General features: G+C 47.4%; 2 protein-coding genes across 6 annotated transcripts in view; one reads left to right on the forward strand and one right to left on the reverse strand.

The window, feature by feature from the left end:
• Nucleotides 1–868: 868 nt before the first annotated feature.
• Nucleotides 869–3784, reverse strand: NUDT2 (nudix hydrolase 2). 5 transcript variants are annotated; one of them, XM_073680398.1, is made up of 3 exons: nt 3651–3784; nt 2835–2951; nt 869–1478 (listed from the first exon to the last, which is right to left on the reverse strand). In XM_073680398.1, the coding sequence occupies exons 2-3, from the start codon at nt 2944–2946 to the stop codon at nt 1135–1137; spliced, it is 456 nt and encodes a 151-aa protein (XP_073536499.1). In that variant the 5' UTR covers nt 2947–2951; nt 3651–3784; the 3' UTR covers nt 869–1134. The 5 variants fall into 5 exon arrangements, with proteins under 5 accessions (XP_073536499.1, XP_073536502.1, XP_073536501.1 ...); XM_073680401.1 differs by having other exon boundaries at nt 869–1454; nt 3651–3775; XM_073680400.1 differs by having other exon boundaries at nt 869–1454; nt 3570–3664.
• A 101-nt stretch (nt 3785–3885) lies between these two features.
• Nucleotides 3886–14393, forward strand: part of KIF24 (kinesin family member 24) — a 31155-nt gene continuing 20647 nt past the window's right edge. The window contains exons 1-4 of the mRNA XM_073680395.1: nt 3886–4046; nt 11077–11659; nt 12289–12469; nt 13379–13476. Of these exons, the coding sequence (XP_073536496.1) occupies nt 11100–11659; nt 12289–12469; nt 13379–13476 (839 nt within the window). The 5' untranslated portion in view covers nt 3886–4046; nt 11077–11099. The remainder of the gene's footprint in view (nt 4047–11076; nt 11660–12288; nt 12470–13378; nt 13477–14393) is intronic.

Raw genomic sequence — 14393 nt, forward strand, 5'->3', positions numbered from 1 at the left:
CATTGACCTGGTCTCTAATCTGAGCTGCTGTTAACCTGCAATTTCTGAGGCTGGTGACTCGGATAAACTTATCCTCAGAAGCAGAGGTGACTCTTGGTCTTCCTTTCCTGGGGCGGTCCTCATGTGAGCCAGTTTCTTTGTAGCGATTGATGGTTTTTGCAACTGCACTTGGGGACACTTTCAAAGTCTTCCCAATTTTTCGGACTGACTGACCTTAATTTCTTAAAGTAATGATGGCCACTCGTTTTTCTTTACTTAGCTGCTTTTTTCTTGCCATAACACACATTCTAACAGTCTATTCAGTAGGACTATCAGCTGTGTATCCACCTGACTTCTGCACAACACAACTGATGGTCCCAACCCCATTTATAAGGCAAGAAATCCCACTTATTAAACCTGACAGGGCACACCTGTGAAGTGAAAACCATTTCTGGTGACTACCTCTTGAAGCTCATCAAGAGAATGCCAAGAGTGTGCAATGCAGTCATCAAAGCAAAAGGTGGCTACTTTGAAGAACCTAGAATATAAGACATATTTTCAGTTGTTTCACACTTTTTTGTTAAGTATATAATTCCACATGTGGTAATTCATAGTTTTGATGCCTTCAGTGTGAATGTACAATTTTCATAGTCATGAAAATACAGAAAAATCTTTAAATGAGAAGGTGTGTCCAAACTTTTGGTCTGTACTGTATAAAACTAAAAAAGATACTGAGAGTCCAAATCACTGTTTCTAGCCCCGACCAGTTGAAAAATATAAGTACAATACATAAAAATAATTTAACAAAAGGGAGCACAATTTAAAATGGTTTTAGCTATCCTACGAGGTATGTGGTGGAAAAAAAAGGAACGTGAATAATACACACATATTTCCTATTCTTCTTTACGTTTATCACCAAAAAGAAAAAAAAAAGAATATAGAAATTACACAGAAATTAAGCCCCATGTATCGTGAAAAAAGGGGCAAAAATTATTTGACTATCTGAACAAGAAGATTTTTTAAAGCCGTTAAAAGAGCAAGTACTACAAACCCAAAAATGTGCCTGGCCAGGAACAGGGGAATCTTTATATTTATATTGGTTGAAGATAACAAAAAATATGAAACATAATTTATGATGAGGCCACAGGTTAAACATCAGGGTTTATTGTGGCCCTGCAGGAACTGATAGGCTTCATTCAGTGTTTCCTGCATATCCTGGTAGCCGGCGAAGGTACAAGCCTCCTGCAGCCGCAGCCAGCGGAAATCCTGGTGCTCATGCGACAGCTTCACCGACGCGCTTTGGTCCTTCAGCTCCCCGAGCCAGTACACCACCGTCTTTGGCGCGTTGTTCACCTTGTAATTTAATTCCTTCCTGAATCCATCCACAATACGGAACTGGCTGGGCTGCAGGCCGGCCTCCTCCTCTGTCTCACGCAACGCCGTCGTCATGTCATCTTCTCCGGGGTCAACATGGCCTGGGATAAATAAATGGGGAAAACCTGGTTTGTGTTATTCGTTATTTATCTCTGCCTCCTCCTCATCCATAATAAGGAACAGAAAGCCTCATAGCCGGGCAGCAAGTGGTCAACGTCTGCAGCCTCCAGAGAGAGAGGGAGAAAGAAAGGGAGAGAAATAGATGGAGGGAGAAAGGGAGAGAAAGAGAGAGAGAGGGAGGGAGAAAGCGAGAGGGAGAGAGATAATGAAAGAGAAATTTAAAGAGAGGGAGTGAGAAAAAGAGAGGAGAAAGAAAAAGTGAAAGAGAAAGAAAGAGGGAGAGGGAAGGAGAGAGAGAGGGGGAGAAAAAAAGAGGGTGAAAGTAAGAGAGGGAAAGAAAAGGGAGTGATGGAGGGGGAGAAAAATAGAATGAAAGAGGGATAGTGAAAGGTAAGGGGAAGAGATAGAGAGAGAGGAAGAGAGAGAGAGGAGAAGAGAGAGAAAGAGAATGAAAGAGATGGAGAAAAACAGATTGAGAGGAAGAGGGAGACAGAAAGAGAATGAAAGAAAGAATGAGAGAAAGAGAATGAGATAGAATGAATAAGAAAAAAAAAGAAAAAGATAGAATGAATGAATTACAACGAATGAAAGAGAGAATGAAAGCAAGAAAGAATGAGAGAATAAGAGAATGAAAGAGAAAATGAAAGAATGAGAGAAAAAGAATGAACAAGAATATGAAAGCAAATGAGAGAGAATGAAAGAATGAGTGAAATGGAAGAATGAGAAGGAATGAAAGAGAGAGATAAGAGAATGAAAGAGAGAGACTCTTTAAAAATCACACTTTACTCTGGGTTAGAGAACAGGATCCTGACTAGAAGACCCCGTGTAGTTAGGATTCCCTAGCAGGGTATATACATTTTTTTTTACCCAAAATGGGAACCTCTTACAATCAGCAAACAAGACATCTACATCTCGGTCGTCCATCTTCCCTGTATCGTAGTTTAAAAACCCACAAGAGATATCATTGGTCGCCCATAGTCATCAACCCAACGACCCCATAATCCCTAATAACATGTATTCAGTCAGTGAAATGGGGGAGCGAGCATCTGACAATGGTGTGTGGTGCCGATTACCTCTAGGCCAACAAACCACAAATTGTCTGACCTTTCTCTTCTCCGATAGCAGACAGCAGAACATTGTCACTACAAAGCATACATGACACTTCACACAACACCTGCAGAACAGTGTCTTGCTGCGCTCATCCTCTACAACAGGAAAAACTGCTTTTGGTGCATGTACTGGTCTAATATGTGCAGAAACTGTTGTGATTCTCATGCCATTTTATTATTTTTTAAGTTCAGCCAGCACTATAAGTATTGGACCTTCCTTTCCCATGATCTTTTTTCGGTTGATGTTCTTACCTTTGGGAGGGGTCCAGTGATGTGTCCCATAAGACGTCTGAAGGAGGAGAAACTCGATGTCACCCAGATAGATTCTCCTGAAGATGATCAGACCACAGGCCCTCCGCGCCATGGTCCCTGCAGAACAATACAGATTATTCAGGGAGGTCAGACGAACCCACGCACCGCACAGTCTGAAGACTCCAGCCATGAAATTTGCAAAATTTCCACTTTTATATAAATTTTTAGCAATGTAAAGACCCCTCCCCCGCACCCCTACTGTAAAAGATACAATCACACACTATATATAGAAAGTGGACAATCCCTTTAAATAGCCTGTATGGATATATTGTAACATCATGCTTCTATACTTTGAACCTGATTTATCACTTGTGGCTTTTGTTGATATTTCTTGATCCAAGTTTTTCAAAATGGTTCAAAAATTTTGTGCAACATCAAAAAAGCTGTTTATTTTGGTCTTTTTAATGCAAATTTTTACTTTTTAATGAAATAGTTGCACATTTAGCTTAAAACGAGGCAAATTTTGCACAAACATTTCAAATTGTACATAAAATCAATTTATGGGGGGGGGGGGGGGACCCGTGGCTATTTATGCAAAAAATGTTAGAACTTTTTAAAAAGTAGAATATTGATCTATAAAAAGGAGTCTTTGCAGTTACAGCAGTGAATCTGTGCAGCAGCTATTGACAGTTATTATTACTATCGTTGTGGGTTCAGAAAGGATTTTTTCCCTACAAGTATTAATCCACCCGCCCTGGATGAGAGATGCGCTCTTTCTTTGAGAATATTACAGCTTGCCCCGGTTTCCATACGTACCCAGGAAATAACAGAACCGCGCAAGCGCAGCAGGGAATACGCCGCGTGTGTCACGTGACACAGCACTGGGCCGGCCATCTTTCTTGTGGGCAAGTGATAAACAATTTGTTGCATTATCACGTAATGCAGCTCCGCAGTTTGTGGTCCGAAAGGGTTAGCGCCAATAGATATAAGCCAGAAACGGTGGTATCCGGTCTGCTACCATAGTCTACAGACGGAAATTCCGACTGTCACGTGGGTGTACTTCACTGTACCCTGCCCCTAGAGTGCAGGGATTGGCTGGCTTGCAGCGGCGTTGTCATGGAGACGGAAACAGCTGTGCTAGTACTGACGGTTGGTGGTAGAGCGGGGAAAAGAGCGAACAGTTAGAACGTGCGGTGCAGAGCGGCCGGACAGGTACAGAGAGATGTCCACTGACAGCGTGAGAGCCGCAACGTACGGACGAGTCTGTGTGAGAACAGGGCGCAAGGCGGTGTGGTACGGGGGCTCCACATGCCGATGTAGGGGCAGTATAGTGGAGAGAGGATGCATAGGAGGCACTGTGCTGGGGGGAGAGAGAGGAGGCATAGGAGGCACTGTGCTGGGGGGAGAGAGAGGACGCATAGGAGGCACTGTGCTGGGGTGGGAGAGAGGACGCATAGGAGGCACTGTGCTGGGGGGAGAGAGAGGACGCATAGGAGGCACTGTGCTGGGGGGAGACAGAGGACGCATAGGAGGCACTGTGCTGGGGGGGAGAGAGGACGCATAGGAGGCACTGTGCTGGGGGGAGACAGAGGACGCATAGGAGGCACTGTGCTGGGGTGGGAGAGAGGACGCATAGGAGGCACTGTGCTGGGGGGAGACAGAGGACGCATAGGAGGCACTGTGCTGGGGGGGAGAGAGGACGCATAGGAGGCACTGTGCTGGGGGGAGACAGAGGACGCATAGGAGGCACTGTGCTGGGGGGGAGAGAGGACGCATAGGAGGCACTGTGCTGGGGGGGAGAGAGGACGCATAGGAGGCACTGTGCTGGGGGGGAGAGAGGAGGCATAGGAGGCACTGTGCTGGGGGGGAGAGAGGAGGCATAGGAGGCACTGTGCTGGGGGGGAGAGAGGAGGCATAGGAGGCACTGTGCTGGGGGGAGAGAGAGGATGCATAGGAGGCACTGTGCTGGGGGGAGAGAGAGGATGCATAGGAGGCACTGTGCTGGGGGGAGAGAGAGGATGCATAGGAGGCACTGTGCTGGGGGGAGAGAGAGGATGCATAGGAGGCACTGTGCTGGGGGGAGAGAGAGGACGCATAGGAGGCACTGTGCTGGGGGGGAGAGAGGAGGCATAGGAGGCACTGTGCTGGGGGGAGAGAGAGGACGCATAGGAGGCACTGTGCTGGGGGGAGAGAGAGGATGCATAGGAGGCACTGTGCTGGGGGGAGAGAGAGGATGCATAGGAGGCACTGTGCTGGGGGGAGAGAGAGGATGCATAGGAGGCACTGTGCTGGGGGGAGAGAGAGGATGCATAGGAGGCACTGTGCTGGGGGGAGAGAGAGGACGCATAGGAGGCACTGTGCTGGGGGGGAGAGAGGAGGCATAGGAGGCACTGTGCTGGGGGGAGAGAGAGGACGCATAGGAGGCACTGTGCTGGGGTGGCAGAGGGGAGGCATAGGAGGCACTGTGCTGGGGGGGAGAGAGGAGGCATAGGAGGCACTGTGCTGGGGGGAGAGAGAGGACGCATAGGAGGCACTGTGCTGGGGTGGCAGAGGGGAGGCATAGGAGGCACTGTGCTGGGGTGGCAGAGGGGAGGCATAGGAGGCACTGTGCTGGGGTGGCAGAGGGGAGGCATAGGCACTGGGGTGGCAGAGGGGAGGCATAGGAGGCACTGTGCTGGGGTGGCAGAGGGGAGGCATAGGAGGCACTGTGCTGGGGGGAGAGAGAGGACGCATAGGAGGCACTGTGCTGGGGTGGCAGAGGGGAGGCATAGGAGGCACTGTGCTGGGGAGGCATAGGAGGCACTGTGCTGGGGTGGCAGAGGGGAGGCATAGGCACTGGGGTGGCAGAGGGGAGGCATAGGAGGCACTGTGCTGGGGTGGCAGAGGGGAGGCATAGGAGGCACTGTGCTGGGGTGGCAGAGGGGAGGCATAGGAGGCACTGTGCTGGGGTGGCAGAGGGGAGGCATAGGAGGCACTGTGCTGGGGTGGCAGAGGGGAGGCATAGGAGGCACTGTGCTGGGGTGGCAGAGGGGAGGCACTGTGCTGGGGTGGCAGAGGGGAGGCATAGGAGGCACTGTGCTGGGGTGGCAGAGGGGAGGCATAGGCACTGGGGTGGCAGAGGGGAGGCATAGGAGGCACTGTGCTGGGGTGGCAGAGGGGAGGCATAGGAGGCACTGTGCTGGGGTGGCAGAGGGGAGGCATAGGAGGCACTGTGCTGGGGTGGCAGAGGGGAGGCATAGGAGGCACTGTGCTGGGGTGGCAGAGGGGAGGCATAGGAGGCACTGTGCTGGGGTGGCAGAGGGGAGGCACTGTGCTGGGGTGGCAGAGGGGAGGCACTGTGCTGGGGTGGCAGAGGGGAGGCACTGTGCTGGGGTGGCAGAGGGGAGGCGTAGGAGGCACTGTGCTGGGGTGGGAGAGAGGAGGCAAAGGAGGCACTGCTGGGGTGGCATAGGAGGCACTGTGCTGGGGTCCCCATAGATGTGCATGTGCTACAGGGCTGTATACATGCTGCTCTCTACATGTATATACCACGGGGTCCTGTACTGAGCGGCTGCTTGTGCTGTATTTTCTGCTGAGGACCATGTGCATTGTAGGCTCATGTATACTGTTGTACATGCCCTGTAGGGTCGTACAGAGGGGTATATTGTGTGCTGTAGAGTCTGTGTGTATAGGATCCTACAGAGCTGCTGTATACCCCACGACCGGACACGTCCCTGCTGCCTGTAGTCATTGGTGGCATGACCTGGTATCTGCACAGGATTGTACAGAGCCGGACCATTAACTGCTGAGGTTCCTCTAGAAATACTTCTTGTTCAGCAGAGTCCCAGCGGCCCCATAGTTGTACTCACCACCTAATAGTCCTTCTATAATGTGGGAGCCGGATGCTAATATCCTAAGCGCAATGAAGTTTAATACTAGCATCAAAGCCGGCGTGCCCACACATTAATGTGTAGGAGTTGTAGTGCCGTGTGTGACGATGTCCTTACTCACAGACCAGTGTCTTCCTTGTCGTTATCCGTCATCGAATTATCCTGTGATGATCAGCAGTGAGTGGTCCAATAATGGCTTTACAAGGCTGAGCGGCACCAATGGGGCATCAGCAGAAACCCAGCTCATGGCCCTTCCTAATGTGATTTTCTTGCTTCTGTCAGATTTCCCATGTAACTGACACTCGTATGACTTGTGCCTCGTGCATAGGAATAATGAAGGGCTGGTGGACTGCTCGTGCTTTAAGCCTCCGTCCATTGCACTTTACATGCCTTAATGACCAAGGTGACTTCGGCTGCGCTCCCATCTGCGTGCATTCAGTGAGGCTGTTCTCTGCCCAGCAGGTGGATCTCCAGCCCCTAGTCTTTGTCCACTTGTATTTTTTTATGCAGATTCTGTGCCAAAATCTAGATACAAATAACAGCGTGTTCTTAGTAAAGAAAAAAACACCAACAATTTAGTTTTCCATAAAAGGGGCTTTAAAGTAGGTTCACACAGGTTTTTTTTTACCCGGACTCTTCCTCCGATTACATGACAAAATCTGCTTGAAATCTGTACACATTTTTTTTCCATGTGTAAATTGTGGCCAAACATGCGTTCTTGTTGCATTTTTTATGCTTTGTGGGGTTTTTCCAACAGAAAGGCTTAAAAAAAAAAAAAAAACACCATATTGCTGCACCCCATATTATAATTAAACAAGGATCAAAAACCACATGTTCTTACAAAACTCTGCCAAAAACCAGGTGTTTTGAAGCAGTTTTTAGATTACTTACAGCACAAATCAGTGGGAAAGCTAAAAAGATGCCCGGAAAAGCCAGAGCATTTTTTTTGCACTTTCTGCTGCAGATTTGGATAGTGTCTTCAATAAAAGACATTTCAGGTTTGCAAAACTGCAGAGATTTTAGGATTTGCTAAGTTGCTGAATCCAAACTATGAAGCGCTATAAAGTGGATCTGATACCAAGATGCCAGGCCGGATCACTGCGCCCCCGGGGGGCTTCTGCCTGACTCCATGCTATGAGATCCAATACTGGATGCTTATCATACTTTTTTCATTAAGCCCCTTTGTGCCCGTGCTCGTCCTGCGGAGCCGTGGGCTGGGCTCGGACAGTTGCTGCCAGGAGACAGCTGTCCCCCATATCAGCTGTGATCTGCCCGGATTAGCAAGTTATTATAGGAACATTGGGATAGTTGTGTATGGTGAGGAGTGCATGCTGCCCTGTGTGCAGGATGTGGTACCCGCGCCCGCAGCCTGATACCCTGACATCCCTGAGGAGGAGATGGGTGTGTTACAGGACTGGGCAGCGCTGGGACATCTTCCCTTTCATCTCCTCTATCGCTGACCAGTGAATACATCCATAACCTGCTTTCATTTGCTTCCTAACACCTGTGTCAGCGCTTCCCTGCCCTATATCCAGTGGGTGTTCCCTTTATTGCCTGTCATGGTCCTTCACTGTATAGACATGTCAGTCAGCAGGGCTTCAGTCCTTTACATTGCACAGGAGTATAACGTGGTCTCTGCTCCATCGCTGCAGTGTTAGCACAGATCTCATCTGGAATATTATGTGCTGCTGACAAGTTTGCTCTTACTACTGACTGTTACTGTCACTAAATGTCTGTACACTCCTTTCTTGAAACAAGACAGGGTTACTTATGTCCTCTCAATGCCCAGAGAATTGCCCTATTAATATTGATGATGCCAGAGTGTGGGTGACAGCTGTCATGCTGTGTGATATGTTACACGGGGAGATCTGCTCTTTTAGTTTGTCAGGGTGTATTTTTACACTACCCTAATCACCCTCACCCCTCTTGTATGATCAGGGTCTCGACCTTCAGTAGCCAGGAGCAGCTGCTTGTGCAGTCACTGTATACGGTATATACATTACTACTCCTGTACTGATCCTGAGTTACATCCTGTATTATACTCCAGAGCTGCACTCACTATTCTGCTGGTGCAGTCACTGTGTACATACATTACATTACTGATCCTGAGTTACATCCTGTATTATACTCCAGAGCTGCACTCACTATTCTGCTGGTGGAGTCACTGTGTACATACATTACATTACTGATCCTGAGTTACATCCTGTATTATACTCCAGAGCTGCACTCACTATTCTGCTGGTGGAGTCACTGTGTACATACATTACATTACTGATCCTGAGTTACATCCTGTATTATACTCCAGAGCTGCACTCACTATTCTGCTGGTACAGTCACTGTGTACATACATTACTGATCCTGAGTTACATCCTGTATTATACTCCAGAGCTGCACTCACTATTCTGCTGGTGCAGTCACTGTGTACATACATTACTGATCCTGAGTTACATCCTGTATTATACTCCAGAGCTACACTCACTATTCTGCTGGTGCAGTCACTGTGTACATACATTACTGATCCTGAGTTACATCCTGTATTATACTCCAGAGCTGCACTCACTATTCTGCTGGTGCAGTCACTGTGTACATACATTACTGATCCTGAGTTACATCCTGTACTCCTTTGGGTGACCCTGCCTGGCCTGCAGACAGGGGTAGCCAAATGACTGGAAAATATACGTAGTCCTGATCCTTAGATGCTGGTCAGGTGCACAAGCAATGTTCTGATGCTTTGCACTTCTGGACCCACAATGTCAGATTACATGCTTGTCGCTTCCCGCCGTGGAAACCTGAAAGGATCTTCGGGCTACTTCATGCTGAATTGTGAGTGGTGCGGCTTCTATTTTGCACCGTGGTCTGTGGTTATACGTTGTGTATGTGGGGGGTGAGCTGCATCTGAGTGTTCATGGCTGCTGCAAATTATTTAACCTTCACAAGTCAAAAACAATCCTGAAAATGTGCATGGTTTGCAGTATGCTAAAATAAGTTCATCAACTGCTACAAAACGGCTTACTCTAACTGTGTTCACACCAGGGGCAAATAAACATCATTACTGCATTAGAAAGAACATTAGTATTGAGCAGAATTCAATTCAGCCTATTGTAGCCCTCCACAACAGTCCCTACATCTCATATGGCCTGTGTGGAAATTAATTGCTCACAGCTAATATAAACGGTGATTCTACCAGCAGCATAGCGAGTGCAGCTCTGGAGTATAATACAGGATGTAACTCAGGATCAGTACAGGATAAGTAATGTATGTATGTACACAGTGACTGCACCAGCAGAATAGTGAGTGCAGCTCTGGAGTATAATACAGGATGTAACTCAGGATCAGTACAGGATAAGTAATGTAATGTATGTACACAGTGACTGCACCAGCAGAATAGTGAGTGCAGCTCTGGAGTATAATACAGGATGTAACTCAGGATCAGTACAGGATCAGTAATATAATGTATGTACACAATGACTGCACCAGCAGAATAGTGAGTGAAGCTCTGGAGTATAATACAGGATTTAACTCAGGATCAGTAATGTTATGTATGTACACAGTGACTGCACCAGCAGAATAGTGAGTGCAGCTCTGGAGTATAATACAGGATGTAACTCAGGATCCGTACAGGATCAGTAATGTAATGTATGTACACAGTAACTCCACCAGCAGAATAGTGAGTGCAGCTCTGGAGTATAATACAGGATGTAACTCAGGATCAGTACAGGATAAGTAATGTAATGTATGTACACAGTGACTGCACCAGCAGAATAGTGAGTGCAGCTCTGGAGTATAATACAGGATGTAACTCAGGATCAGTAATGTAATGTATGTACACAGGGACTGCACCAGCAGAATAGTGAGTGCTGCTCTGGAGTATAATACAGGATGTAACTCAGGATCAGTACAGGATCAGTAATGTAATGTATGTACACAGTGACTCCACCAGCAGAATAGTGAGTGCAGCTCTGGAGTATAATACAGGATGTAACTCAGGATCAGTAATGTAATGTATGTACACAGTGACTGCACCAGCAGAATAGTGAGTGCTGCTCTGGAGTATAATACAGGATGTAACTCAGGATCAGTACAGGATCAGTAATGTAATGTATGTACACAGTGACTCCACCAGCAGAATAGTGAGTGCAGCTCTGGAGTAGATGTAACTGAGGATCAGTACAGGATAAATAATGTAATATCTTTTCCTTTGTTGATCTCTGTACTTGAAAATCTGGTTTCGTTAGCGGTCGGTCTTCTCAGGATGACGCTGTTCTTAGTGTGATGTGATTAACTTCTTAAAATGTAGCTCATCTGAACATTACACAACCTAATTGCTGGATTTCATAGTAAATTGTACTTTGTGATTGATCTCCTCCATTCAGAGCAGTGAGCGGCGCTCCTGAAGATGGCCTCCTGCCTCCTGGAGTGCCTCTGTGAGGCTGATCTGGAGCAGTATTATCCCAAGTTCGTCTCCATTGGACTTCAGAAGATTGAGGAGTTGGCACAGGTGACGATGAGGGATTACTCCAAGCTGGGCGTTCACAGGATGGAGGACCGCAAACGCCTCTTCCAGCTGATTAAAATCATACAGAGCGTGGCAGCTGAAGACAGCAATGATAGCCGGACCCCTCCACTGCAGCCAGGCTGCGTCTACCTCCAGCCCCCCAATAACAGATCTGCCACCCGGAGACAGCTGCAATTCGACATCTCCCTCGATACAGACAGAAGCAAGGTCCTTTCTCATCCCATGAAACACGTTTCTGAAGTGTGTGAAACGGCGCCACCTGCTGACCAGAAAATCTTCACGACGAAGGGAGAGGAGAGTCCCAGCTCTTCAGCTGAGGAGACATGTCTGAAAGTTCTGGGGGGTGCAGCAGCGGGCTCCAGAGACCTTGAGGGCCCCATTGTACATAGAGTGGTGCATGTGTCCGGGTACAACTATGGAGTGCCACAGACCTGCGTACGGTAAGGAAGATGCTGCCTGGGGATTTTATCTTGTAGTTTAGTACTATGAGCCTTTTGCAAAAAACTTTGTTCACCTTTTTTAGAATGACTGTTAAGTTTGATAGGATGATATGTGGTGCAAATCTGTTGCAGTAAATAGAAATGTATACTATATATACCACTGCATTCAACCACTTAGTGCATCGTTACAAAGATTTCTAATATCGGGATTGCAAAGAGCTCCGATCAATGGAGATGCGGGTCCTGATACCCCAGCGATCACTCGACACAGCGCTGCCGCAGGAGCGCACAGCGGGTTGGATATATGGATCTCTCCGCCACGCCGGGAGCCTGTGAGTTATGGACTTACTACTGGGCCCAGGCTCTTGTGTGTTGAGCTGTCGGTGGGGGTCTCGGGACCCGGACCACAAAGGATCAACAAAAAATTTGCAGTGTTTAGCCCATCGATAATCTTTGGAAATAATAGTTGCCTCATTATTGGGGGATTTAAAATGTAACGTTGCTCATTTTCTTCCTGGCACAGCCGCAGCCCCCGTCTCTTCTGGATTACAGTGTCAGGGAGAAGGCTGATGTTGCTTTCTTTGGGTAGAAAAACCCTTTTAATTACACTTTACTTTTTTTTTTGACAGGCCTACCAAGGAGGGACCCTGGACCGACAGCGATAAAATCCGAGTGTGCGTCCGCAAACGTCCGCTGGGCTTGAGGGAAGAAAGACGCGGGGAAGTGAGCGTGGTGACGGCAGAAGACAAGGAGACCATTGCGATCTACGAGAGGAAAGAGGCCGTTAACCTGAAGGAATATATTCTGCAGGTATGAGCAGATAATCAGTAGGGCTGTCTGTTATCAACATCAGTATATTGGGCAGTACCTTTAAAGGGAATCTGTCACCAGTATTTTTTTCTGACCCATATGAGAGCAGCACAATGTAGAGACAGAGACCCTGATTCCAGTGATGTGTCACTTACTGGGCTGCTTACTATAGTTGTTATAAAATCACAGTTTTATCAGCAGGAGATTATCACTACAGGGCTAGTAAACCTGTTGCCAAGTAGTCCTCCATATTCATGAGCTCTGTTTAACTTCACCCTCACCACTGATTGGCAGATTTCTATGTACACTGTACATAGGCAGAAAGCTGCCAATCAGGGATGTGGGCAGGTTATACAGAGCTCAGCATTCAGAGAACTGTAGCAGATAAAACATTGATTTTTATCAAAATTGCAGCAAGTAGCCCAGTAAGTGATACATCGCTGGAATCAGGGCCTCTGCCCCTATATCATGCTGCTCTCGGATGGGGTAGCAAAAACCTGGCGACAGATTGTCTTTAGAGGGTTATTTCCGTCTGAGCCATTCATGGTATACCTGACTCTGCATAGCGGCCATAGCTGTGCCAGATTATGAAAACAGCCAAGTGGGTGGTGCTAATGTTTCTATAACTGTAATGATAGTGATTGGCAGTTACAGAAATGTCATTGTGCCGTGAGCTCCGCTGTTCCTGTAAATCAGTATCCTGTGATGAGTTTTCTGCATAATATACACCTACCTTTATCATAGCAGTGCCGAAGTACCATCCACATATTGCTCCCCATGGGGAAGGGCACTGTTCTGGGACCGGTAGACCTTGCAGTTGTATCAGCACCATGTTATGCCATAGTAAAAGCCACACTTGCCTTTTTTGACTCCTTCGCTATATTTTGGGGTTCACATTTCCCTTTTCAGCACATATTTTATTTCGACGAAGTGTTTAGCGAGACGTTCAGCAATCAGGACGTGTACATGAAGACGGCGCATCCTCTGATCCAGCATGTGTTTAACAGGTAGGCGGACATTGTTTCATATTGGTAATTTTTTGTTCCTTTCTATTTGTTCATCCATCACATCTACACTTGTCACATTATCTGTTCTTATTTTATTTTGTGGTTTGGGAATATCGGTATGTGTGAATGAATGTGGAGTGTTTATATGCTTGTCTCGCTGGTCTCCCTTGTCACATGTATGTTGGGGTTTAAAAATAAAAAATCCGTGTCAGGTTGTAGAAGGGCAGAGTTAGAGGGATTGTCTGCGTGATCTCATGCTGGGCAAGGAGAGACGCAACCGCACACTGGAGGGGTCCGAGATCCGAGTCCTCTGTCCTCATTAAGTGTCGTGCACTCATCTCTTTGGTGACAATCTTACGCCTGTACAATAATCACATGAGTAACCGGACCATCAGCTGCTTCTCTCCACACATGATGGGAGAGGACGCCTGTCAACCCAGTAAATGAGGTAAAGAAAAAAGCTGCCATATTTTTTGCATTTTAAGACGCACCCAGGTTTAGACAACAGAGAATAGGAAAAAAATGTTCCTACTATTTAAAACTTCCCTTCTGGTGTAAAGTGGGAAAGTGTCATTCTCACTAATTTTAATGCAGTGGTAGAAGAGAGCTGTAATAGATGTATTGTTTAGTGTTTCTCTGCTGTGTGTATTATATGCACACAGCTCTGCTACATGCACATTTGCAGGCGCGCGTACTGCTCTGCTACATGCACATTTGCAGGCGCGCGTACTGCTCTGCTACATGCACATTTGCAGGCGCGCGTACTGCTCTGCTACATGCACATTTGCAGGCGCGCGTACTGCTCTGCTACATGCACATTTGCAGGCGGCGTACTGCTCTGCTACATGCACATTTGCAGGCGCGCGTACTGCTCTGCTACATGCACATTTGCAGGCGCGCATACTGCTCTGCTACAT

Source organism: Phyllobates terribilis, unplaced genomic scaffold (genome assembly GCF_046119375.1).
Source record: "Phyllobates terribilis strain yellow unplaced genomic scaffold, ASM4611937v1 Scaffold_1__5_contigs__length_1240528914, whole genome shotgun sequence".
Taxonomy (NCBI): Eukaryota; Metazoa; Chordata; class Amphibia; order Anura; family Dendrobatidae; genus Phyllobates; species Phyllobates terribilis.